The sequence below is a fragment of the Myxocyprinus asiaticus genome, chromosome 9 (assembly GCF_019703515.2).
Source record: "Myxocyprinus asiaticus isolate MX2 ecotype Aquarium Trade chromosome 9, UBuf_Myxa_2, whole genome shotgun sequence".
NCBI classification, from domain to species: Eukaryota; Metazoa; Chordata; class Actinopteri; order Cypriniformes; family Catostomidae; genus Myxocyprinus; species Myxocyprinus asiaticus.
The window spans coordinates 18,692,854-18,718,152 of record NC_059352.1 but is presented as its reverse complement, the minus strand read 5'-3'; the positions used below and the strand labels follow the sequence as shown (position 1 = coordinate 18,718,152).

General features: G+C 38.1%; 2 protein-coding genes across 7 annotated transcripts in view; one reads left to right on the top strand and one right to left on the bottom strand.

Annotated features, from left to right (window-relative positions):
- The window catches only part of LOC127445706 (sodium/hydrogen exchanger 7-like), a 64,129-nt gene that overhangs the window by 17,040 nt on the left and 21,790 nt on the right, over positions 1-25,299 (top strand). For 3 of the 6 annotated variants that reach the window (XR_007898038.1, XM_051705931.1, XM_051705929.1), the window contains exons 4-13: positions 4,874-4,950; positions 5,359-5,471; positions 8,234-8,339; positions 8,814-8,955; positions 9,123-9,228; positions 10,350-10,438; positions 10,899-11,012; positions 12,043-12,154; positions 14,314-14,467; positions 25,129-25,188. Coding sequence is in view for 5 of the 6 variants with exons in the window: in XM_051705931.1 (XP_051561891.1) it covers positions 4,874-4,950; positions 5,359-5,471; positions 8,234-8,339; positions 8,814-8,955; positions 9,123-9,228; positions 10,350-10,438; positions 10,899-11,012; positions 12,043-12,154; positions 14,314-14,467; positions 25,129-25,188 (1,073 nt within the window). In the remaining variant the exon portion in view is untranslated. Of the gene's footprint in view, positions 1-4,873; positions 4,951-5,358; positions 5,472-8,233; positions 8,340-8,813; positions 8,956-9,122; positions 9,229-10,349; positions 10,439-10,898; positions 11,013-12,042; positions 12,155-14,313; positions 14,468-25,069; positions 25,189-25,299 lie in introns of all 6 variants that reach the window. The other 3 variants (XM_051705928.1, XM_051705930.1, XM_051705932.1) reach the window with 2 other exon arrangements.
- LOC127445710 (fibronectin type III domain-containing protein 9-like) overlaps positions 17,039-25,299 on the bottom strand; it is a 123,671-nt gene continuing 115,410 nt past the window's right edge. The window contains exon 3 of the transcript XR_007898039.1: positions 17,039-17,051. The gene's annotated coding sequence lies outside the window, so the exon portion shown is untranslated. The remainder of the gene's footprint in view (positions 17,052-25,299) is intronic.

Here is a 25,299-nt window from a genome sequence, read left to right as displayed (position 1 = left end):
GTATTGCTCATTAACCTTAGCAAGTATCACTTATTATTTTACCTGTTGCACCTTCAGCACTTGCAGAATGTATACACATTATCTGCATGTTTCAGGTGCCTCTGGATTCCAGAGATTGTTGTAAAGTTTCACATTGTGCGGAGTGAGCAGAAAGGCCCTGAGGAAGTGAGAGGAATGGGTTTCTGCCAGCTGTGTGTGTGTGTGTGTGTGTGTGTGTGAGTGAGACAGAAAGACAAGGCAACATTGTTTCTTCCCTTTGTAAAACTTTTTATTTATTGATGAGGCTTACAGAGTAGAGAACCACAGAGCATGTTTTTTTTTTTTTTTTTGGGACAGCTGTGAATGTGACCTATTTTTTTAAGGTTGGGAATACGCTAGCGATGTACTGATGTATCTTTCAATGATTGGTGTCATGCCATAAAAGCAGTTCTCTGCGCTATCGGATATCAGCTGATTGTTTAAAAACAGCCGATAATCGGGCTGATTATTTCCTGTCAATCAAGGGCGCCGGTAAAATGTGTCGAACAATTAGCCAACAACTCATACTTGTAAGAAAATGTTGGGTAGCAATTTGTAAACTTTACACTACTAGAATTTCATGAGTTTTAGCTACCATTAAAACTTTTAACAATTTATCTTTTTTGATTACTTGCCTAAAGAGGTCATGACATGCCTTTTTATCATTTTAATATGTACCTTGAGGTTCACTTATAATATCAGTAAAGTTTTTTGTTGTACAAAAAAACAGTCATATATTTGTAAAACATTATCATTTTACACCCTCATTCTGACCCTCTGGCAGAAACACTCGGTTTTTGCTGCTGCTTCTCCTTTAAAGGGATAGTTCAACCAAAAATGCCATCCCAGATGTATATTACTTTCTTTCTTCAGCAGAACACATTTGAAGAAAATAGAAAAAAATATCTCAGTAGGTCCTTAAAATGCAAGTGGATGGTGATACGACCTTTTGAAGCTCCAAAAAGAACAGACAGAACAAATAGATTCCACTGGTTAAATTAATGTCTTCTAAAGGGAAATGATTGCTTTTGGTGTGAAAAAGATCAATACTTAAGTACTTCTTTTTAACTATAAATCATCGCTTCCGGTCTGCAGTAGTATATGCATTCAAGAGAGGGCGGAGTTCACACGGTCTGCCGTGTGACGTATTTGCGTTGGCATGTTCGGACATAATCATGTTTTTCTTTCGGTTGAGACATCAAGGATGAGCACAGACACGCACCATTGTGAGTAAACATACAGATACAAATACAGATCTAACCCAAAATCAACAAAAATTCTGTACAGCATTCTTCCTACTCGGTTGTAAACAGCGCCGCTCCTCTGGGTGTGTCGCACTTGCGCCTGTTCTCGTGTATACGTGCCAACACAATTACATCACGTATACTGCGTGTACTGCTGCTGATCGGAAACGACGATTTATAGTTAAAAAGTACTATTGATCTTTTTCACACCAAAAGCAATCATTGCGCTTTAGAAGACATTAATTTAACCAGTGGATTCGTATGGATGACGTTTATGCTGACTGTTTGAGCTTCAAAGATTGTATCACCATCCACTTGCTTTTTAAGGACCTACTGAGCTAAAACATTATATCTATTTTTATTCAAATGTGTTCTGAAAGAAAGAAAGAAAGAAAGAAAGAAAGTCATACACACCTGGGATGGCATGAGGGTGAGTAAATGATGAGAGAATTTTCATTTCTGGGTGAACTAACCCTTTAATACTTGACAGTAAATGCCCACTGTTATGATTGGCTCTCTGCTACTGACTGACCTGCTCTCTCTACTTGATGTCGCTATGGGCTATGAAAGTGATACGGTAAAATAGGTGTTGATGTGTTGTTTTAGAGGCGGTCAGATGCAAATATCTACCACAGTGCGACATCACAATGTGGAACAAGTAGAGAACAAGTCATTTTTGCAGCTTGGTTTCTACAAATGCTCTTTTTGTATTGAGGAGGACGTTGTAAGTTCTGAAACTTACAGTATGTTTTATAGTACAATGACCAAATTATGTCAAAAGATTAAGGAAAATTTGATTCCTCGTGTCATGACCCCTTTAAACTCAACACCGCAAGGAATATGATGAGTTTGTTAAAGCTAAAGCGGAAGCTGTTTCTGATAAAAAATAAAAGTACAAGCTTCATCAGAATTAATTTAATGTGATTAGATTTATTTTTTTAGAAATCTTACCTATTTAACATGAACCTGACAGGATTCTATTCACAATTCAGTTAATGTGAAATAAAGTTAATGTGAGTTAACAGTGTGCTTTTTGTTTCAGTTTTTGTTTAGAACTCTGAAATTGAGGTCTGTACTGGCCTTAAAATGAAACCCAAACCCGACCTGTACCCGAGACAGTGTGGCCCGACTCTACTCAGCCCGAACGGTACCGTCAGATTTGAAGCCCTAACCTGACCCAAACCCAAAATCGCTTGCTCTCTCTTTATAATTTTTCTCATAGCAAGTACTGTTGCAGTAAGCTGTGTTTAATGTAAGCATTGTAGGCAACATTCGTAACGGTTTTGTAACGGTAAACATATACAGTTTTTATCCAGCATGTGTTTACATAGGAAAACAATGGGGAAAAAAAAGAGCAGACACACACAAAAAAAAACATGTTTGGTGTGAACAGCCCCTATCTCATCCGTTCGCTCGTGTCTGTGAGTGAGAGTACATGTGCAAAACAAGTTCGGTAGGCCTGTTTAGTTTAATTAATTACAAACCCGAAGTCCTACTTGTAAAACTGACCCAAACCCGATCCTAAACCTGATGGGTTCTCTGGTCCCGTCAGGCCTGGGTCGGGTTGCAGACCTCTACTCTTAAACATGGGAATCCATGTAGAAAGACAGAATAAAGTTAATATTTAAATTCCTTCCGAAGTTGTGTGATTTAATTATTATTAGTGATTAGTGATTTCAAACAAGGTAATATAAAAAAGCAGAACCACAAAACTATCGTAATCAAAATCGACGGATGTTGTTTAAATAATTGGATATCAGTATTGGCACACACATTTGTATCGGTGCATCCCTAGAATACACCCAAAATACTAAGCTGTGTTTTTTTATTTTTTATTTATTTATTTATTTTTTTTAATGAATCTGTACATCCATACATTTAAGATATGTGAGAATGTGTGTATGTATGGCTGGTCAGATGCTAACTAAATGTTTTAGTGCTGGAAAGTTGGTCTCCATAACAGATTATACATGTCTGAGGCTGAGCACTTACAAAAGATGTGATAATGTTTGGTTTTTATTAAAAAAAAAAAAAAGTGACTTCTGATACAGAGACATCTTTAATACTATTATATATACTGTAGGTCAAAAGTCAGCTAAATTATAATTTAATTATAATTATAATTTTCTTTATTTATCACACATTATACATTTGCACATATACAGTGAAATTCTTCTTTTTCACATATCCCAGCTAGGCTGGGGTCAGAGTGCAGGGTCAGCCATGATACAGCGCCCCTGAATGATTGAATGATTGATGGTTTGCTTGCCAGACAACTTTCATACATACTCACCGACCACTTTATTAGAAACACCTGTACACTTATTAATGCAATTTATCTAATCAGCCAATAGTGTGGCAGCAGTGCAATTGATAAAATCATGCAGATACGGGTCAGGAGCTTCAGTTAACGTTCACACAAACCATCAGAAAGGGGAAAAATTTGATCTGTTTTTTTTTTTTGGTTTTTATTTGATCGAGCGTGGCATGATTGTTGGTGCCAGGCAGGCTGGTTTGATTATGTCTGTAGAGTTTACTCAGAATGGTGCCAAAAACAAAAAACATCCAGTGAGCGGCAGTTCTGTGGACAGAAATGTCTTGTTGATGAGAGAGGTCAACGGAGAATGGCCAGACTGGTTCAAGCTGATAGAAAGGCTATGTTAACTCAGATAACCACTCTGTACAATTATAGTGAGCAGAATAGCAACTCGGCTTGAACCAGTGACTGTTGTGCATGATAATCCCAGGAGATCAGCAGTTACAGAAATACTCAAACCAGCCCGTCTGGCACCAACAATCATGCCATGCTCGAAATCACTCGGATCACATTTTCCCCCCATTTTGATGGTTGATGTGAACATTAACTGAAGCTCCTGACCTGTATCTGCATGATTTTATGTATTGCACTGCTGCCACACGATTGGCTGATTAGATAATCGCATGAATAAGTAGGTGTACAGGTGTTTGTGCTTGCAAAACATTCAGCTCTTTAGATTTTAGATCTTGGTTTACTGCAGTTCATTTTGGGTTGTAAAGTTATTGCATTGAACATAGTGATTTGTTTTTCATTTTGCAATCTCAGTGAGTACTATCAATTCCAGTCTATTCATTGCACAGCCTTAAAGAACAATGTAGTTCAGCAAATTCAGCAAATGAAGAAACCCTTTGACAGGAAATAAGTTTTACACCCTGTCAAATTATCATGTAGTTGCTGAGTTTTTTTAGCAACAGAGTGACTCAACACCCTGTGACTGATACTCACACAGGAAAAATCTCTGAATCTTGCTCTTTAAACAACCTCAAGGAAAGAATAATAGAGCAATCAGAATGGTAGCATTTGTCAGGCCAAGTGACAAGATGAAGACTATAGTAAAGTCCCTACTCTCCTAACATTTCTATGCTAGTTTCTATTCTCATGTGACACTGTAATCTATATCATACAACTTCCTGGTTCAATATTGTTGCTTCTGAGACCCTTTAAGAAAACATTACTGAATAATACTGCTAGTAATCACTACCTGTTGGAACTAAACTGAAAATGAAATAAAGTTTTATTAATCTAACTGGTGAGGTGATGTTTAGTAATAACATGCTCTTCCCTCCTCCTCCAGAGACATTTCTTCAGAAACCTAGGATCCATCATAACATATGCTTTCCTGGGCACTGCCATTTCCTGTTTTGTTATTGGGTAAGTGACAGTGATTGAGGATATTTCTATCAACCATGGAATTGTGTTCAAAGACAGTGGGATGAGCCGTGACATGCCTCAGAAAAGCTTTAATTTGCTAAAATAGCTAACTGTTCAGGTAGTTTGGGAAAGTCCAGGGGGTTCCAGCAAAAGTGAGAAGTGTCCTCATGTACCCATATTCTGAGGGAGAAATAGAACCAGAAGGATTGGTCATAAGCAGTCAGAGGCTCAGAGATGGCCTATTTATGTCACTCATGTCTTGATTGGAATGAATGGAAGCATTATACCACATGGTAAATAGATGGTCAAGTTGAACACATTGCATTGCATACTGTGCACATTATACGTAACCTAGGGTTTTGCACCCACAACACAAAGCTTCTTTTTGGTTTTGTTTTGTATTTTAAGAAACCTCATGTATGGAGTGGTAAAACTGATGCAGGTTTTGGGTCAACTCACTGACAAGTTTTACTACACAGACTGCCTCTTCTTTGGTGCCATCATATCTGCCACAGATCCAGGTATATCATCTCCCTGTTCCTCTTTTGTCTCTTTGTCACTTTTTAACATGCTGCTATTGTGAAGTGTTGAAATTTAGGAACTCTTATATGAACTACAACTGAAGCATTTTTATTCTTTTATCAAACTGGCTACAAAGTGGATCAGAAAAGACTCGGGAGCATTAACATTTAGTATGTTAAAGAGAGAGCTCACCCTAACAGGAAAATTCTGTCTTTTAATCACCCTCAGTGTGTTCCAAACTGATATGACTTTCTATCTTATGTGAAACCTAAAAGGGGATGTTAGGCAGAAAGTTAGCCTCAGTCCCTTTTAAGGGTTACACAGACTAGTCGACTACAACTAACATTAAAAGACACACACAGAATGCACTTCAGAAGTTTATTTACTGTGTGCGCTCCGCTCAACAATGCGATGCATCAATGTTTCAACAACAGTCTTACGCACTGTATGTGTATTGCACATGCACACTACATTAGCTGGGTTTCCATCCAACAATTTTTATGCGCAGTTTGAAATTGCGCAAAAGAAATCCTAAATGGAAATGCTTGATTTGCGAATAAACTCTCAAAATTAGCTTAAAATGTAATGCGTTAGGAGGAAGTGGATTTCTACAGTTTTGCATTAGTTAAAATGCGCATTAAGGTGATGGAAACAATTTATTCGCAAAACGAGGACATGTTTTGACCATTAGTGCACATGTTTTGAGTGTGTGATAGCTTGATGTGAATGGCCCAAAGAAAGGTCCGAGCTTGGCACACAATTTTTCGTGTATAGCCATCAGAAATGTTTAACCCACAGCTGGTCTTTAAAGTGGGTCCTCACAATCCGTGCTGCCAGAACAGTTTTGAGCATCGGCGCTCCCATGTATGTGGAGGGTGGTGGCTTGTGGGCATCGCATCCATTTCACCCCTAATTATTAGCTTTTACACTTATTCTGTGGCGTATCCTGGCAGCATTTAATAAAAAGAGGTACAATTGCTCTAATCCTGCAAATAAAACTCTCCCTGAAGTAAGGAGGTCATTCAGCTGCTCCATCAAGACCAGGCAGGCTCCCTTAAGAGAATGCGCATGACATAGTGGATGGAAATTATTTGTGTTTTCTTTAGTCAAATTTTTAGAAATGTACTTAAAAAAGGGGGGCCTGGGTAGCTCAGCGAGTAAAGATGCTGACTACCACCCCTGAAGTCGCAAGTTCGAATCCAGGGCGTGCTGAGTGACTCCAGCCAGGTCTCCTAAGCAACCAAATTGGCCTGGTTGCTAGGGAGGGTAGAGTCACATGGGGTAACCTCCTTGTGGTCGCTATAATGTGGTTCTTGCTCTCAGTGGGGCGCGTGGTGAGTTGTGCGTGGAGGCCGTAGAGAATTGCGTGAAGCCTCCACACGCGCTATGTCTCTACGGTAACACGCTCAACAAGCCACGTGATAAGATGCACGGAATGAGGCTAGTTACTACACCACCACGAGAACTTAGAGCGCATTGGGAATTCCAAATTGGGGAGAAAAGGGGAGAAAAAAAAAGGAATGCGCTAAACATTTAGATAAAAGCCCAGCAAATGAGATTCCCTACTTTCATTGGATAGTTGAAAAATGGCCATCACCGGTATGAAAATGCTCACAGATTGGGAAACGTCCATTATTGTTCCGCAGAGAGCTATACTTCAACTTGGATGCTGTTTGCGCCTTCAAGAATGAGATTCGGTGACAGTTAGAAAAGCACTGTAAGTTAAGAGTCTGATGACCGGGGGGCCTGGGTAGCTCAGTGGTAAAAGACGCTGGCTACCACCCCTGGAGTTCACTAGTTCAAATCCCAGGGCGTGCTGAGTGGCTCCAGCCAGGTCTCCTAAGCAACCAAATTGGCCCGGTTGCTAGGGAGGGTAGAGTCACATGGGGTAACATCCTCGTGGTCGCTATAATGTGGTTCGTTCTCTGTGGGGCTCGTGGTGAGTTGAGCGTGGATTCCGCGGTGGATGGTGAAGCCTCCACACACGCTATGTCTCCATGGCAACGCGCTCAACAAGCCACGTAATAAGACACGCGGGTTGGCGGTCTCAGATGCGGAGGCAGCTGGGATTCGTCCTCCGCTACCCGGATTGAGGCGAATCACTATTGGGCATTCCAAATTGGGTGAAAAAGGGTAAAAATCCCCCCCAAAAAGTCCGTGTTGGGAAATCTGACTTTGATGCTGTTCGCGCCTTCAAGAATGTGATACAGCGAGAGTTTAGAAAAGCACTTCAAGTTGGAGTCCACTGACATTGCGGAATGCATTCCCATTGTAGTCTGCATGCTTGATCCCGTGGCTGCCCGAAACCATACGAACAAGTGCCTGAAGAGGACAGGGAATCTCCTGCAGCTACAGGTAATCCAGGCTGTTAAATATGTTCAGACACCCATGTTAACTTATAGCTACGTTACGGGGTCGGGTGTGCAGTGGTTTGGGGTGGAATGATTTCATGACTAGTCAAATTTGACTCGACTAATGGGCTTGACTGGTCGGCTATCAAAAATCAGTAGTTGTGCCACCCCTAGTCCCTTTCCACTTTCATTGTATGAAAAAAAGATGCAATGAAAATGAATAGTGACTGAGGCTAACATTCAGCCTAACATCTTCTTTTGTGTTCCAAGGAAAAAAGAAAGTCAAATGGTTTTGGAACAACATTTGGGTATGTGACCTTTTTTTTTTTTTTTTTTTTTTTTTTTTACTATCCCTTTAATACATTGTTGTGGTTTTTTTGCCTTTGTGTGTTGTTTGTGGATGATTTTAGTCACTGTACTTGCAATCTTTAATGAGCTCCATGCTGATGGTGATCTCTATGCACTGCTGTTTGGAGAGAGCGTCATGAACGATGCAGTCTCTTTTGTCCTCTCATCGTAAGTGTTTTTTTTGTTGTTTTTTTTTGTTTTTTTTCCCACACAGTATCACTTTCTTGTTCCCCTTCTTGTCGCTTGAAAAAAGGAGTAAAATCACACGTTTTTCTGCAGAAGCTGGTGGGGTTTTCCAGGCTGCCAGCTCAGTGTGTATGTTGGGGAAATTTCTCACTGTAGTGTAGTATAAAACAAATGACACTGCAACACTAAAGCCTTTCCAGAAAATAACCTGAAATGGAATTGTGACTCCCCCTTGTGGACAGAATGATCTTTCTGTTTCTGATTTCCCATTTACTGTAGTCAAAACATCATAGCATTATGTCTTAAACTATATTAAATGTTTATTATTTATTATATTATTTTCCTAATTCACTGAAATGAATGCAATGTTAAAGTGTATTCTGAATCAATCAAATTTTTTATTGAATGCATTGGCCCTAGAACATACTCAATTGATTTGTTTTGTGTTGATTTTAGGTCGATTGTGGCATATCAGCCTACAGGAGCCAACATGCACACATTCGATGCCTCTGCCTTCTTCAAATCAGTGGGAATCTTCCTTGGCATCTTCAGTGGCTCCTTTGCTATGGGTGCAGTCACTGGAGTAGTCACTGCCCTCATATCCTTTTGGATGTTTACAATCAGGCTGAATATATGTCGATTTAATGTAAATGAGGTGTGTAGATTGTTCATTGCATTGCAAAATTAATGAAATTATAACATTATTTTCTTAGATTGTCTCATGAGGTTTTTAGATATGTGGATTAAAGTCTTAACTCTAGTCACGTGACAAAATTCACCAAGCTGCACTGTTTCCCTCTGCTGGAGACTGCTCTGTTCTTCCTCATGTCCTGGAGTACCTTCCTACTAGCTGAAGCTTGTGGATTCACAGGTGAGTGTTTTTGTGTAAGTTAGCGAAAGAATAGTGGATAAACATCTGAGTTGTTTACCAAAAGGTCCTTTGTTTAAACCCTGGAAGGGGTGATTCAGGAACTGGGGTATTGCTGTGCACCATCCAGTGTGAGTTTGATGTACCGTATGCTCTTTACCCCATTGGGTTTACTGTGTGCCGTTAAAGAGAAAGTTCACCCAAACTTGAAAATTCTGTTATCATTTACTCACCCTCATGTTGTTTCAAACCTGTATGACATGTATTTCTTCTATGGAGCACAAAAGTTGTTGTTAGGTAGAATGATAGCCTCGTCACCATTTACTTTCATTGTATGGAAAAAAATATTTAATGAAAGTGAATGGTGACTGAGACTAACAGGTTGGGAACAACATGAGAGGGAGTAAATGACAGATTTTCTGTTTTGGGTGAATTAACCCTTTAAGGTCTATCCACACTGAGACTGGATATTCACTGTAAATATTTATCACAAGCAAGACTTTATATTGACACCATGCATTCCTCTTGACCTTTTCATACTAGGGATGAAAATGTGTCTGACAGCAGAACAGTTTTTATTTTGTTGCATAAAAACCATCTGATAAATAACCATAAATTGGAGTCATGGCAGAGTGGGCAGTGCTCATGGGGACACAAGTTTGAATCAACCCGTTCCCCTATTCTCTACCCTACTTTCCTATGGTCGCACACTAGACGCGTCTGACTGATGACATGGCGCGATCAAAACAATTATTTTCTACGGTGGTTAAAAACACTGCCGCTCGCCGTCTCCGGAGGCTGCTCAAAACTCTTCAACCCCACAGAGCTCAGCTTGCATAGTTTTCCCTTAAATTCGACCCAAATCATTATCAAAGCACAAAGATTATTTACTCTAGCCATCACAGGCTTCTAATTTAAATACCGGCTAATGTTAATATATTGATGCCTCAAAAATATATCGATAAAATAACATGCCAATCAATAACCGATATATCTAGTTACTTGTCATTTAGCTGTGCTTGATTGTGGTAAACTTCCAGCTTGTATAGAAACTTCATCCCATTCTCTACATGGATTAAATGTGTATATATTTCTACTGATGCTGGTTTCTATTACTGTTACAGGTGTTGTTGCTGTGCTGTTTTGTGGAATCACACAGGCTCACTATACTTACAACAATCTCTCAGAGGAGTCAACCAAACGCTGTAAACAGGTACAAGCTTTTCTTACTGTTCAGAAAAGTGGATTTGAATGTTTTTTGGGCATGTACCATGGTATTCTTTGAAGTGCATTGGAGTAGAATGGAAGTACTATAGTATGTGAACATTGTCATCATTCAGTACCTTTTTACGACACAGTACTTTTTGTAAGTGTAGGAGTTCACTGTGATTTTAAAATGGACCAAGATCATTCAACAAGGGCAATCAAAACTCTTAAGAGTACAGTTGAAAACTACAAACTGTACGAAGATGAAAACTGTGTGAAAATGAAAAAGGTATGGGGGGAAAAAAGAGGCAAGGATGTTTTTTGAGGGGTGGGGGACTGCATAGTCCTGCCACCCCAAACCTGCCATTTTGCTTGTGAATGTTATTTCAGCTGTCTATGCCATATGTATGCTGTTGTAAATTGCAGAAGGCATGATATGTGGCATGTTTCTTTGCTCATATTTGCAGCTTTTTGAGGTGCTGCACTTCCTGGCTGAGAATTTCATCTTCTCGTACATGGGACTGGCTCTCTTCACCTTCCAGAATCATGTCTTCAGCCCCATTTTCATAATTGGAGCCTTTGTATCCTCATTCTGCATTTGAAATGAAAGTTTCAGAGGCTGTTTTTTTTTTTTTTTTTAAACAAGAGTAGGCGCTAATGTATATTAAATGAAGCTTTTGAAATGTAATTGAATCTCTTTGTATGATCGCAGTGGTGGCTTTCTCTTGTTCACCCTCAGCATTTACATCAGTGACTGCACCGAGTTCGGCTCAATAGTCTGTCTGCTTAATCAGCAGTGCAGCATTTTCTTCTGAGAGTTTAACAGCGCATTACAGGTCATGTACTTGTGGAGGAAAAAAAGGCTAACCAAAGCACTTTCAAGGCACAAGCACATCTGCAATACGGCTTTTATCACCTTCCTGATTTATGTCATACTGACCATTAGGAGGCATTTTGTTCAGGTTTAAGAGGATCATAATTGTTTCTCAGAAAAAGCACAAGTGAGAGTGTCTGAGAAAAACAACAATGCAGATGTTTGTTTCCGAACTTGGATCTGCACTTTTTGCCAGTTTACATATTTAATCATCAGGGTTTACTGTAATTTAAAACCTTAAACTGCCCACTTAAAAGATATAGCACCCCAATATTTAAATTCTCACATTATTTACTCACCCTCATGCTGTTACAAACCAATATTACTTCCTTTCTTCTTTGGAACCCAAAAGAAAACATTTTGAATAATGTACTGGTCGTTATTTTCTTGCAATTACAATGAATGGGGACTTGAGCCTTCAAGCCTCAAAAAGGACCTAAAAACACCATAAAAGTGGATTGAAATTTAAGTCATTATTCAATGAATATCTTGACATCCTTGGCACATTCATAAGAGAAGTTGCGATGTCCAATTAATTTAAGTCTGATTTTTTTTATTTTTTATTAATTGGTTAATCCAGTTCAAAGAACGATTAAATGATTGAATGATTCTATCATTTCTGGCAAACTATTCTTTAAATGTAAAACAAACTATACATGTCATAATTTACTTCAAAGCTTAAATTGACTGTAATTCATGAGTAGAATATTCTCCCTTCACCACATCCTGACTACCAGATTGCCATCTTTATCGGCCGGGCCTTAAACATCTACCCTCTCTCCTTCTTGATTAACTTGGGCCGAAGACACAAAATCAGTGGAAACTTTCAGCATATGATGATGTTCGCAGGTAAGATGACCACACAGGGTTTCCGCGGGTCCTTAAAAAGTCTGAAATTTACTTTTTAAAATTTAAGGCCATAAAAAGTCTTAAATATCTTAAATTACAAGAAGTCTTAAATTTCATTTGCTGAGGTCTTAAATTTTAGGGTGTGAATAGAGGAGACGCTTAAAACAGCAGAATGTGCGTGAGTCAAAATCATATCTCTCTCTCTCCATCTGTCATTTAGAAGCCGACGCTTGAGTTTAGTGTGAGCACGTGCAGGGAAGTGCATTTTTACTGAACTTACGATGTTACACATGTATAAACCTGTTAATCAGAAATGCGTTATTTTGCGTCTCTATAAGCGAGTGATGCACTAACACTATTGCTCCTGTTTATAATCGAAAAAGCTGTCAACGTGACAATTTGCAAGCGCGCTAGGTTGGAGCGTCTTTTGATGCCTTGCAAATCTTGGTGCTTCCTTATTTTACATTATCTTTGACAATAATTGTAAAGCTAACAGAACTACTCAGCTGCAGAGTTACACCTGTTATATCTCTTATCCCCATCTCTCTAGATCTGACATATACAGGTATTTTCTCTGCCATCTGAATCAGTCAATTAATTATTTTTTTTAAATAATATACAAAACAATAATAATATAATTATATAAAATTATAATATTAATAATATACATAATATGAAAATATATTATCTATAATATTTAGTATACAATCTGTTTTCAATATACATCATAACTAATTATACAGCACAGTTCTCTTTCATAATTTAATAAGTTAACATTTTCAATACATAATTGTCAACTTTAAACGGGCATTTTTAAGGTAACTTACGAGTTTGGACTTTTACTTGAGATATTTCACACAAAAATTAAAATTGTCATCACTTCATGCTGTTGCAAACCTGTATGACTATTTCAGTGGATATCAGAAGGAGATATTAGGGAGTTTCAGTCACCATTCACTTACACTGAATGAAAAACAAGATGCAATGACAGTGAATGGTGACTGAGACTAAACGTTTTGCTTAACATCTCCTTTTTTGTTCCATGGCAGAGAGAAATTCATACAGACTTGAGGGTGACCAGTGATGACAGAAATTTCATTTTTAAATGAACTGCCCTTTAACTACCTGTTAAAGTATTTGGTAAAGGTATCTGCCAAGAAAAAATTTATAAATGTTATTCAGCACATGCTAGACCTTATTCACAGCAGTGGCATATTAAATTTTTGACAAGAATGACAACGAGGCTGTGAGGGATAGACGTACAGTCTCTTCAATGGGCTGTACTGCAGTTTAAAGTGTTTTTGGATCGTTCCGCAGACAAAACATTGGAAAAATATATTTTCAAAAAACTCCAAACAACATGAGTTGTGGAAAATCAGATGGGATATTGGAGCTTTTTACAGATTTATACCATGCATGCCATTGAAGAGACGGTAAGTCTGTCCCTCAGAGCGTTTAAGCATCATAAGTGTTTTCCCTACAACTGATAACAAAGCAGAGCTATCATTTTGTGAACTGCTGTGCTTGACTATACAAAAAGAAAGTATTAACCTAAAAATTATAAGTGACTCAATTACGTCCTGATGTCATTGTAATGTCATCAGTCAATTTTACTCATAATTCATCCAACCACTTTCTCTCCTTGTTGAATGAGATTACTGAAGAAAATGAAGGAAGTACCTCCTCCTCTCCCTTAGTCGATCAACAGATCCTCATCTACGCTCATTCAGTGAATGGGTGTATTTGTTCAGTGTGTCAGCCCAATGATATGCTCCTTCACAGCCTGCACTCAAATGCTGTTGGCTCACGCTATAGTCAGGCATGAAAAGCACCAAATCAATCTTATGCTTCAAACTAGAGCTCATGGGCTTTGAAAGGGAGAGACATCAGCGAATGAGAAATATGAGTCAGTATATGGCGGTGAACAAGAATGATTCGTTCAAAAAGCCAGATTCGTTCACAAACCAAACATCACTACTGCGCACAGTGTAGAAAGCGTGCAGCTGTCTAAGGCTAGCGAGCGTTACGTTGCGTCAAGAATGTAAATTAACCATGTGAAATTTTGAATTCTACATATAGGGAATACTTATAGGGAATGCATAATTCTGCATATAGGGGAAACACTGCAACTGTGTGGTTTGTGTGTTTGTGCTCTGCAGGGCTGCGAGGGGCAATGGCATTTGCACTGGCGATTCGTGACACTGCCACGTATGCACGGCAGATGATGTTTACCACGACCCTGCTGATCGTGTTCTTCACCGTTTGGGTGTTTGGTGGAGGTACCACGCCAATGCTGTCCTGGCTACATATCAGGTCAGAGTTCCAGAGGCCCTGCTTTAGTCTGTGTTTGTCTTAATCAATGCCCTGTCTGTTTGACCCTTCTTTTTATTAGCGGTGCTTGCAGAGGCAAGCATCACTATTACTATTGCACTCACTATTACTTTTCAAAACCCCTAACCTCAAGTGTTAAACTTTGGTGCTTAAATTTTCCTGCACCATTTGGGCCACAGGCATGAATGATACCTCAAATCATGCAGCTTGTTGAGAAGTGTAGTGCTGTTACATTTGTAAGTTATCAGACTTTCAGTGGACACTAAAGTGGTTGGAAAAATCCTATAGACTTATGTTAAAGGAGGGACCCAAGCCATATTTATGGACCACAGTGAACACATAGAAACTTGACTATTGTCTATTTTGACTTGGGACAGTAGACAACCACCCAAAACCCCCTAGCAACTGCATAACAACGCCCTGGCAACAACCCAGAGCATCCTAGCATTGTGGCGGCGGGTTTGCATGGGCAAGTACCAATGTAGGTTTTCAATTATTAGTGAGGAATGACTAGCCTAGCTGCAGAGAGCCAGTCAGTTACTTAGACTGTCCAGCAGGTGGTGGAAAAGCTCACTGTAAACATAGATCTCTCACATGAATAATCCAGTAGATTTATCAGAATCAGAATGAGCTTTATTGCCAAGTATGCTTGCACATACAAGGAATTTGTCTTGGTGACAGGAGCTTCCAGTACACAACAATACAAAAACAGCAACAAGACTTCTAAAAAATTATTACAATTGAATTGAAAATAGATAAATATTGAAAAGAAAAAAGTATATACATGGAATACACATATATATATATATATATATATATATATATATATATATATATATATATATATATATATATATATATATATATATATACACACACATACATATATACACATATATGAATATACACTACCTTTTGTTTTTACATTTTAGAATAATAGTAAAGTCATCAAAACTATGGAATAACATAAATGGAACTATGGGAATTATGTTGTGACTAAACAAAATCCAAAATAAATCAAAACTGTGTTATATTTTAGCATCTTCAAAGTAGTCACCCTTTGCCTAGAATTTGCAGACATGTACTCTTGACATTTTCTCAACTAACTTCTTGAGGTATCACCCTGGGATGCTTTTTAAACAGTATTGAAGGAGTTCCCATCTATGTTGGGCACTTATTGGCTGCTTTTCTTTATTATCTGGTCCAAGTCATCAATTTCAAAAACTTTTTTTTTTTTTAATTAGATTTTAGTTTTACAATGAAATAAATTAATATGGTGGCACAATTATATTTTTGTCACAAAACTAATTTCAAACATTTAAGCATACGCCTTCAGATCAAAAGATTTTTAAGATCATGAGAAACATTTCAGTCAAGTGTTTCAAAACTTTTGACCGGTAGTGTATATACATACATACATACATACATGGTGCAAATCTAAATACAAATCGGTTATGTACATCGCAAGGGAATGTAATGGCAGCAGGGGTAGGTTGTGTTGGATAATATAAAAAGACTAAGCTGTGTATTGCACATTAATTATTGCTCAAAGGGGCAGTTTTATCTTTTCATGAGATGGATAGCCTGAGGGTAAAAACTGTTCCTGTGACTGACGGTTCTGGTGATCAGAGCTCTGAAGCGTCGGCCAGAAGGCAACAGTTCAAAAAGGTAATGGGCAGGGTGAGTGGGGTCCAGAGTGATTTTTCCAGCCTTTTTCCTCACTCTGGAAGTGTATAGTTCTTGAAGGGGGGGCAGGGGGCAACCAATAATCCTCTCAGTCCGAACTGTCCTTTGTAGTCTTCTGATGTCTGATTTCATAGCTGAACCAAACCAGACAGTTATTGAAGTGCAGAGGACAGACTCAATGACCACTGAGTAAAACTGTATCAGCAGCGCCTGTGGCAGGTTGAACTTCCTCAACTGGCGAAGGAAGTACAACCTCTGCTGGGACTTTTTCGCAGTTGAGTCAATGTGGGTCTCCCACTTCAGGTCCTGTGAGATGGTAGTGCCCAGGAACCTGAATGACTCCACTGCTGCCACAATGCTGTTTAGAATGGTGAGGGGGGACAGTGTTGGAGGGTTCCTCCTAAAGTCCACAATCATTTCCACCGTTTTGAGCATGTTCAGCTCAAGGTTGTTTTGACTGCACCAGACAGCCAGCTTTTTAACCTCCCTTCTGTATGCAGACTCATCGTCATCTCGGATGAGGCCGATGACAGTGGTGTCGTCTGCAAACTTCAGGACTTAATCGATTAATCTTATGATAAGGGTTGGAGTGTGATATACAGGGTGTAATGTACATTTATTTTCACACAGAAATGAAAATTCTGTCATAATTGCTCCCTCTCATTATGACTTTCTTTCATAGAACACAAAAAGGAGGTATTAGGCAGAATGTTAGGGACTGACAGCCTCGGTCACCATATACTTTCACTTTATGGAAAAAAAAAAAAAACATTGTCAACATTCTTCACAATTTCCTCTCATGAGAGAAAGTCATACTAGTTTGTAATGACATGAGGGTGAGTAAATGATATCATAATTTTCATTTTAGGATGAACTAACCCTTTTGATTTTGGACAGTGTCTTATTTCACACTATTTTTCAAAATAGACAGGTTTCCCTTTTGCACTGTCTGGTTTAGTCTGAAATTGAAGATATGAACAGAACATAAACCTGAGATTTACACTCCAAAGCAGATATACTGGTAGACATAGTGCAGATGGGAGAGAAGCTGGAGTTGTTTATATCGCAGAGCGCTAGTGTTTGTCTGGTCATCTCTCAGCAGGAGCTGACTGGACACAACGGGGCCATTAATAAGAGCTGCTAGTTTATCAGAATAAAGAGGATTATTGAGGACCAATGCTGATGGCAGCTGCTGCAGAATGGGATTGAGAAGCTTGGGTTATTATCTGCAAAACTGCTGTGTCCTCAGAGTTTAAATCATGCTTGGTAGGTATGGTAATGTTAATAAGAATGAAGAACAAGAATCTAAGCAATTATAACAATGGTATTTAAGATAGATAGATAGATATTATATTTACTTCATGTGTTTTCAATTTGTGGTGGATTAGCAGCCAGACAATAACACAGTATAATACGTAGAAACAGATGTAAGGTAAAATGTACAATAAGCCAGCCATTATCGCACAATAAACCCAATAGGGTGGTTTTGTATGGTTTTTTTTTTCTTTTTTTTTCTACTCGCATAACATAATTTCAGTGCAAATCAATATTTCATGTACATTTATGTATTTGGTTATTAGCAGTGTAATAAGCGGGATCATATACAGACAGCCAGTTGTTATCGCAAAATAAATCCATTCAGGTTAATACAAGACCCCTCCGCTTTATTTACTTTATTTTATTTCACGATAACGACCGGCTGACTGTACATAATCCATTAACAATTCAGCTGCTAAATGCCATGACTGACCAATCAGAATCGGTTCAAAAAATAAAGATGTTAGAAAGGTATACATTTAGGGTATGAAATTAACTTTTTTGCCCACCAGCAACAGTGGCGGGTGAATGCCCAATTTTAACAGGCACTTTTTCTTTTTTTTTTTTTTTTACCAGCCACTTCGATTATATACATACACACTGGCGTCCAAAGTTTGGAATAATATACATATTTTGCTCTTATGGAAAGAAATTGGTACTTTTATTCATCAAAGTTGCATTCAACTGATCACAATGTACAGGTGCATCTCAATAAATTAGAATGTTGTGGAAAAGTTCATTTATTTCAGTAATTCAACTCAAATTGTGAAACTCGTGTATTAAATAAATTCAATGCACACAGACTGAAGTAGTTTAAGTAGTTTAAAGTAAGTCTTTGGTTCTTTTAATTGTGATGATTTTGGCTCACATTTAACAAAAACCCACCAATTCACTATCTCAAAAAATTAGAATATGGTGACATGCCAATCAGCTAATCAACTCAAAACACCTGCAAAGGTTTCCTGAGCCTTCAAAATGGTCTCTCAGTTTGGTTCACTAGGCTACACAATCATGGGGAAGACTGCTGATCTGACAGTTGTCCAGAAGACAATCATTGACACACTTCACAAGGAGGGTAAGCCACAAACATTCATTGCCAAAGAAGCTGGCTGTTCACAGAGTGTTGTATCCAAGCATGTTAACAGAAAGTTGAATGGAAGGAAAAAGTGTGGAAGAAAAAGATGCACAACCAACCGAGAGAACCGCAGCCTTATGATTGTCAAGCAAAATCGATTCAAGAATTTGGGTGAACTTCACAAGGAATGGACTGAGGCTGGGGTCAAGGCATCAAGAGCCACCACACACAGACATGTCAAGGAATTTGGCTACAGTTGTTGTATTCCTCTTGTTAAGCCACTCCTGAACCACAGACAACGTCAGAGGCGTCTTACCTGGGCTAAGGAGAAGAAGAACTGGACTGTTGCCCAGTGGTCCAAAGTCCTCTTTTCAGATGAGAGCAAGTTTTGTATTTCATTTGGAAACCAAGGTCCTAGAGTCTGGAGGAAGGGTGGAGAAGCTCATAGCCCAAGTTGCTTGAAGTCCAGTGTTACGTTTCCACAGTCTGTGATGATTTGGGGTGCAATGTCATCTGCTGGTGTTGGTCCATTGTGGTTTTTGAAAACCAGAGTCGCTGCACCCGTTTACCAAGAAATTTTGGAGCACTTCATGCTTCCTTCTGCTGACCAGCTTTTTAAAGATGCTGATTTCATTTTTCCAGCAGGATTTGGCACCTGCCCACACTGCCAAAAGCACCAAAAGTTGGTTAAATGACCATGGTGTTGGTGTGCTTGACTGGCCAGCAAACTCACCAGACCTGAACCCCATAGAGAATCTATGGGGTATTGTCAAGAGGAAAATGAGAAACAAGAGACCAAAAAATGCAGATGAGCTGAAGGCCACTGTCAAAGAAACCTGGGCTTCCATACCACCTCAGCAGTGCCACAAACTGATCACCTCCATGCCACGCCGAATTGAGGCAGTAATTAAAGCAAAAGGAGCCCCTACTAAGTATTGAGTACATACACAGTAAATGAACATACTTTCCAGAAGGCCAACAATTCACTAAAAATGTTTTTTTTATTGGTCTTATGATGTATTCTAATTTTTTGAGATAGTGAATTGGTGGGTTTTTGTTAAATGTGAGCCAAAATCATCACAATTAAAAGAACCAAAGACTTAAACTACTTCAGTCTGTGTGCATTGAATTTATTTAATACACAAGTTTCACAATTTGAGTTGAATTACTGAAATAAATGAATTTTTCCATGATATTCTAATTTATTGAGATGTACCTGTATAGTCAGGACATTAAAATTACTATTACAATTTGAAAAAAAAAATTCAGAACTTCTTAAACTACTTCAAAGAGTTCTCATCAAAAAAATCCTCCACGTGCAGCAATGACAGCTTTGCAGATCATTGGCATTCTAGTTGTCAGTTTGTCCAGATACTCAGGTGACATTTCACCCCACGCTTCCTGTAGCACTTGCCATAGATGTGGTTTTTCAAGATGTTTCTTGTTGGGCACTTCTCACACACCTTACAGTCTAGCTGACCGCACAAAAGCTCAATGGGGTTAAGATCCATAACACTCTTTTCCAATTATCTGTTGTCCAATGTCTGTTTCTTTGCCCACTCTAACCTTTTCTTTTTGTTTTTCTGTTTCAAAAGTGTCTTTCTTTGCTTTTCTTCCCATAAGGCCTGCACCCCTGAGTCTTCTCTTTACTGTTGTACATGAAACTGGTGTTGAGCGGGTAGAATTCAATGAAGCTGTCAGCTGTGGATATGTGAGGCATCTATTTCTCAAACTAGAGACTCTGATGTACTTATCCTCTTGTTTAGTTGTATCTGGGCCTTCCACATCTCTTTCTATACTTTTTAGAGCCAGTTATCCTTTGTCTTTGAAGACTGTAGTGTAAACCTTTGTGTGAAATCTTCAGTTTTTTGGCAGTTTCAAGCATTGTATAGCCTTCATTCCTCAAAAAACTGTTAGTACAGTAAAACTGTTAGACAGGGAAAGCGGATTACATGAAGTGGAATGCAGATGTGCATCACTGTCTTGATGAAATGTGGGTTACACTTTATTTTAGTGTACTTGTTACAGTAGAATTACACAAGTAATTACTGATTATTACTAATTAACAACATATACTTACTATAGGTTTAGGGTTAGGGTAAGGGTTTGGTTTAGGATTAGTTGCTTGTAATTATGCATAATTGATTGTTATTACTTTAGTTAATACATGTAATATGTGTAACAAATCACTGTAAAATAAAGTGTTACCAAAATGTGTGCAAGGAGAAGCTGTTCAGATGCCATGCGGTCAGTGCACTGGTGTGTCAGCTGATGCAGCCATTTAAACAAACAACAAACTCCTTGTACCTTAGTTAAAGGGACTGTAGTTTGTTAGTTTGGAACAACAAAGCTGTTTGTTTTCTAGGTTACATGAGGCATGTGGTGGAACAGTGTTGTAAAGCAGTGTGTGGGGTCAATCATATAAACCACTGTTTGTAGGCCAAACAGATAAATTCAGATAGTGCTGTGTTTATATACCACCACAGAGGTTATTTTATACTTTTAAATCGGCGATTGCTAAGGCATCACTACTAATATTGCTCATACACTCAGAATGCATAAGCAAGCACCCACACCACCCAACACTGTGGTAGCAGCAACTCAAGCAGTGCTCTCTCTGGAGGAAATCTGAGTACAGGGATTTTGGATGGTTCAAAGAAGGAAACAAATCTATCAGTCAGCATAATCTTGGATTATTATTGACAGTCATGTTCTGGCCACACTGCCAAACCTGAGCAACCAAAAAGGAAGTTTTTATATTGTGTAAACAATCATGCATTTTAATTCCATTATTAAAGGATGTTTTTGTTCAAGGACTTCCACATACAGTATACTGGAAGGCCACTAAAACTGCCTGTACTGAAGTAGACTTTTGACTCTGCATAAAATCTGGTCTACTAGGCAGTTTATTATGTCCAATGACTTCCCACTTAAATATGAAGAGACTATCAGACAGACATTAAGTGACCAACCACATTTCACCTTGTTTTTATGTGACTTTTTTTGGGCAGGTAAATCTGAAATTGGTAATTTTATGAAATAGTAACACATTTAAATAATGGTGCATGCTGTATAGACAACATCTGAGAAATTAACAGTGTAGACTTTGATCAGGATTTCTGTATGACCAAAAAAATATCTCTGAAAACAAAGCAGAGTAGTCAATGAATGGTTTATCACTATACAGAAAACCATGAAATGCTGGCCCATCTCCTGTCTATCAGACTGGAACTTTTGTATTAGTTACTGTCCATTGAATTCACCATAAACCCACCAAGTTTAGCTATTGTTTTAAATTTTATTTTACTTTTTCTCTCAATTTGAAAAAGGTTTTCAATGTTGTAAACTTTTTCCCTTGCCTCTTAAAGGAACAGCTCACCCACAAATTTAAATTCTGTCATTATTTACTCCAATCTTAAGTCGTCCCAAAAACCTTGTGACTTTTTTCGTTATTTGTAGAACACAAAAGGAGATATTTTATAGAATGTTACGATCACTGATTTCCATGCGATAGCAGCGGATAATGACTTATTTACAGCTTGAAGGAACTCAAGTGTCGTAAAAGTAGTCTTTTGAATCCATTCCATCACGTTGTATGATGAACGGATCAAAATTTTATTTGTTATTCACTCACAAATCAGTTATTAACATCAACTATTGCGACATATCAGTAATATCAACCTCATTGGCTGTTGCGCGTCTTGTGACCAAACGTCATGACAACATGACATAAGAACCAATGAGGTTTGAGTTTATTGTCATGTAATTTTTTTGTAGAATATAACTTATTTGTGTTCTGCAGAAGACAGTCAGTCATACCGGTTTGGAATGAGATGAGGGTGAGTGAGTAGATGATAGAATTTTCATTTTTGGATGAACTATTCATTTAAGATAACTTGAAAATGTCTAAATGGCTTGATTGAAGTGGAGTGGAAGTTTTATTTTAGTTTATGATTTTTCTTTTCTTATTGACTGTCTTCACTGGTCCAGGATGACAAGGCAGAGTAACCTTGTATATTTGGAGTTACTTCACTTTATTATCATTATTACTTTTCTTTAATTGAGAGGACTGTTTAACTATTGCTCTTTGGTGTGGTGTGTGAGTTTGTTTGTAAAGGATGGAATCATGCAAGTGCACATTCATGCAAAGCAGAGAAGTGAGAGTTCCTGCAATAAAAATGTTTTAAAGGGAGAGTTCATTCAAAAATGTAAATTCTCTCATCATTTACTCAGTGTATGACTTTCTTGTGCTGTACACAAACTAAGATTTTTAGAAGAATACCTCAGCTCTGTAGGTCCATAAATTGCAATTGAATGGTGGCCAGAATTTTGAAGGTCCAAAAGGCATATAAAGACAGCATAAAATTATCCACATGACTCCAGTGGTTAAATCCATATCTTAAGAAGCAATATGATAGGTGTCTGTGAGAAACAGATCAATATTGAATCCTTTTTATTTATAAATTCTCCTCCCTGCCCAGTAGGTGGCGATATGCAAGAATGCCAATCACTAAACATAAAAGAAGTGAAAGTGGATATTTATACTTAAAGACTTCAATATTGATCTGTTTCTCACCCACACCTATTGTAGCGCTTCTGAAGATATAAATTTATCCACTTGAGTCTTATAAATTACTTCTTATGGATTACTTTTTTGCTGCCTTTATATGCTTTTTGGACCTTAAAAATTCTGGCCACCATGCACTTGCATTGTATGGACCTACAGAGCTGAGATTTTTTAAAAACCTTTTACAGTTTTCCTTTTTGGGTGAACTATCCCTTTAATTTTCCTTTGTAACTTACAGTGGGGCTGTTGTTCTGGACATTAATTGTTTATTCATTTGTTAGAGGCTTCATTTATAAAAATGCACATTCCTTCATTAACTCCATGCTTTAGTGGGATAATTCCCACACAAATGCAAATTCTGTCATAATTTTTCACCCTCATGTTGTTCCAAACCTGTATGACTTTCTTTTAACATCTCCTTTTGTGTTCCACAAAAGATAGTAAACCACACAGGTTTGAGTTAGTAAATGATGACATAACTTTCTTTTTTGGGTGAACTATTCCTTTAGTCTTTGGAGAGTATTCCTCTGGTCACATGGTACATTAGTGTATTAACTGTTGTAATATTTTGTCCAGCTGTGTTGGCTGAGCATTAAGGGATTGCATCATTGACCTTTTTTTTTTTTTTTTTTTTTTTTTTTTTTTTTTCACATTTCAACAAAATTTGATGGATTTAATTCTCTCATTCAGGGGTGGGTTTCCATTTCTAGAAATGCACTACAATTGACCTCTGGAGTGGCTCAGGCTACAATTTTCCATGTTGAGTAAAGGCTGGGCTAGTCTCCAATACTTTGTACGCACGCACGCACACACACACGCACTGGCAATCCTTGACTGTGGTTGTCTTGTGCTTTGGGCGACTGCTGACTAATCAATGCGCAATAAAGCAATCAGATAACTCATTGGGGAAAAAAGTGCAACTGTATATATGAGGAAGTGAGAGAAGTGGCTCATGTTTTGCTCCAAGAAACAGATGGGACACCATTGCGTTTATTCAAGCTGACCAGGTCACCAGAGATTAAAAAGGCTTTTGCATAACTCCCTTTTGAGACTGAAATCAATGTTGGACTGTTAGTCCCCTGATCAGTGTAATGTCAGAGTGCTGAGGAAAAACAGACATCAGAATCCAAAGCAAGGCCATTTTCAATTCCCCATTTTTCTCACAAATATACAGTATTCAAGTGGCTTTTGCATAAGTGATATTAGTGCTTTATTTGCACTTTTTGTTTTACATTAATGCTCTGCTCTTGCATTAATTAGACTGCTCTCTTAAGCCTGGTTTAGACTTTCCCTCTGTGCTGGCCAGTTCTCTCCTTTCTAGAGCAGTCCCGGGAGGTTCCACTGACTTTATAAACATTGAGCTCTGTGCACAGAGAGCCAATTCAGAGCAGGAATGTGAACCACCAAACCATGACCCAAACACATTTGGTGGATTTTATATATGGTAAAAGAGATGTCTGTTTTGCAGGAAGAGTATATAGTATGTATAGTATTTAAAACTTCATAATTTGATTTTCTCTTTATTGGGCAAGGGGCAATAATTTACCATTTATCCATTGCATACAGTGAATGGCTAATTTATTGCCACTTAGGTCTTGTCAACTGAGAAACTGCTCATAGTTTTTGCATAAATCTTGAGCCATTTTGTGTTCTCTCTGCTGTATTGAATTGGTTTAAAATGCAGACTGAATTGCAATGTTGAAACATTAATGTAACTATTTTAAATTGAGATAAACCATCACTTTTTCATAAATGTCTTGATTTTGAAACTGAAATATCTTCATTTCATCTCTTTTTTTTCAGTCTTAAACTTGTCATATATAGGCTAACTGTTTTCCCAAAATACACAAATATTAATAAATAGACACATACACCAATCTTAGAAGGTCTGGTCCAAGAGACATCAGAGATTGAAGCCTTTCTTACTTTTTGTAATAAGGCTGTCAGGATGTTTGGTGCATGAAAGGCTGGTCTCAAGAGCTGCCGTGTTGTGTTCAGGGTTGGAGAGTCTTCAACAGCAGAGAAGGAGAGCCTGCTTAAACTGTGGAATTACCTCAGGTGATATGTTTTGCATTCTTGTCACAAGTGGTGGTGACTTTTGGGGTTTATGTGGCAATTTGAATTTCAGGAACAGTGCTTTGTTGGCGTGTGTGTGTAACTGTAACCATA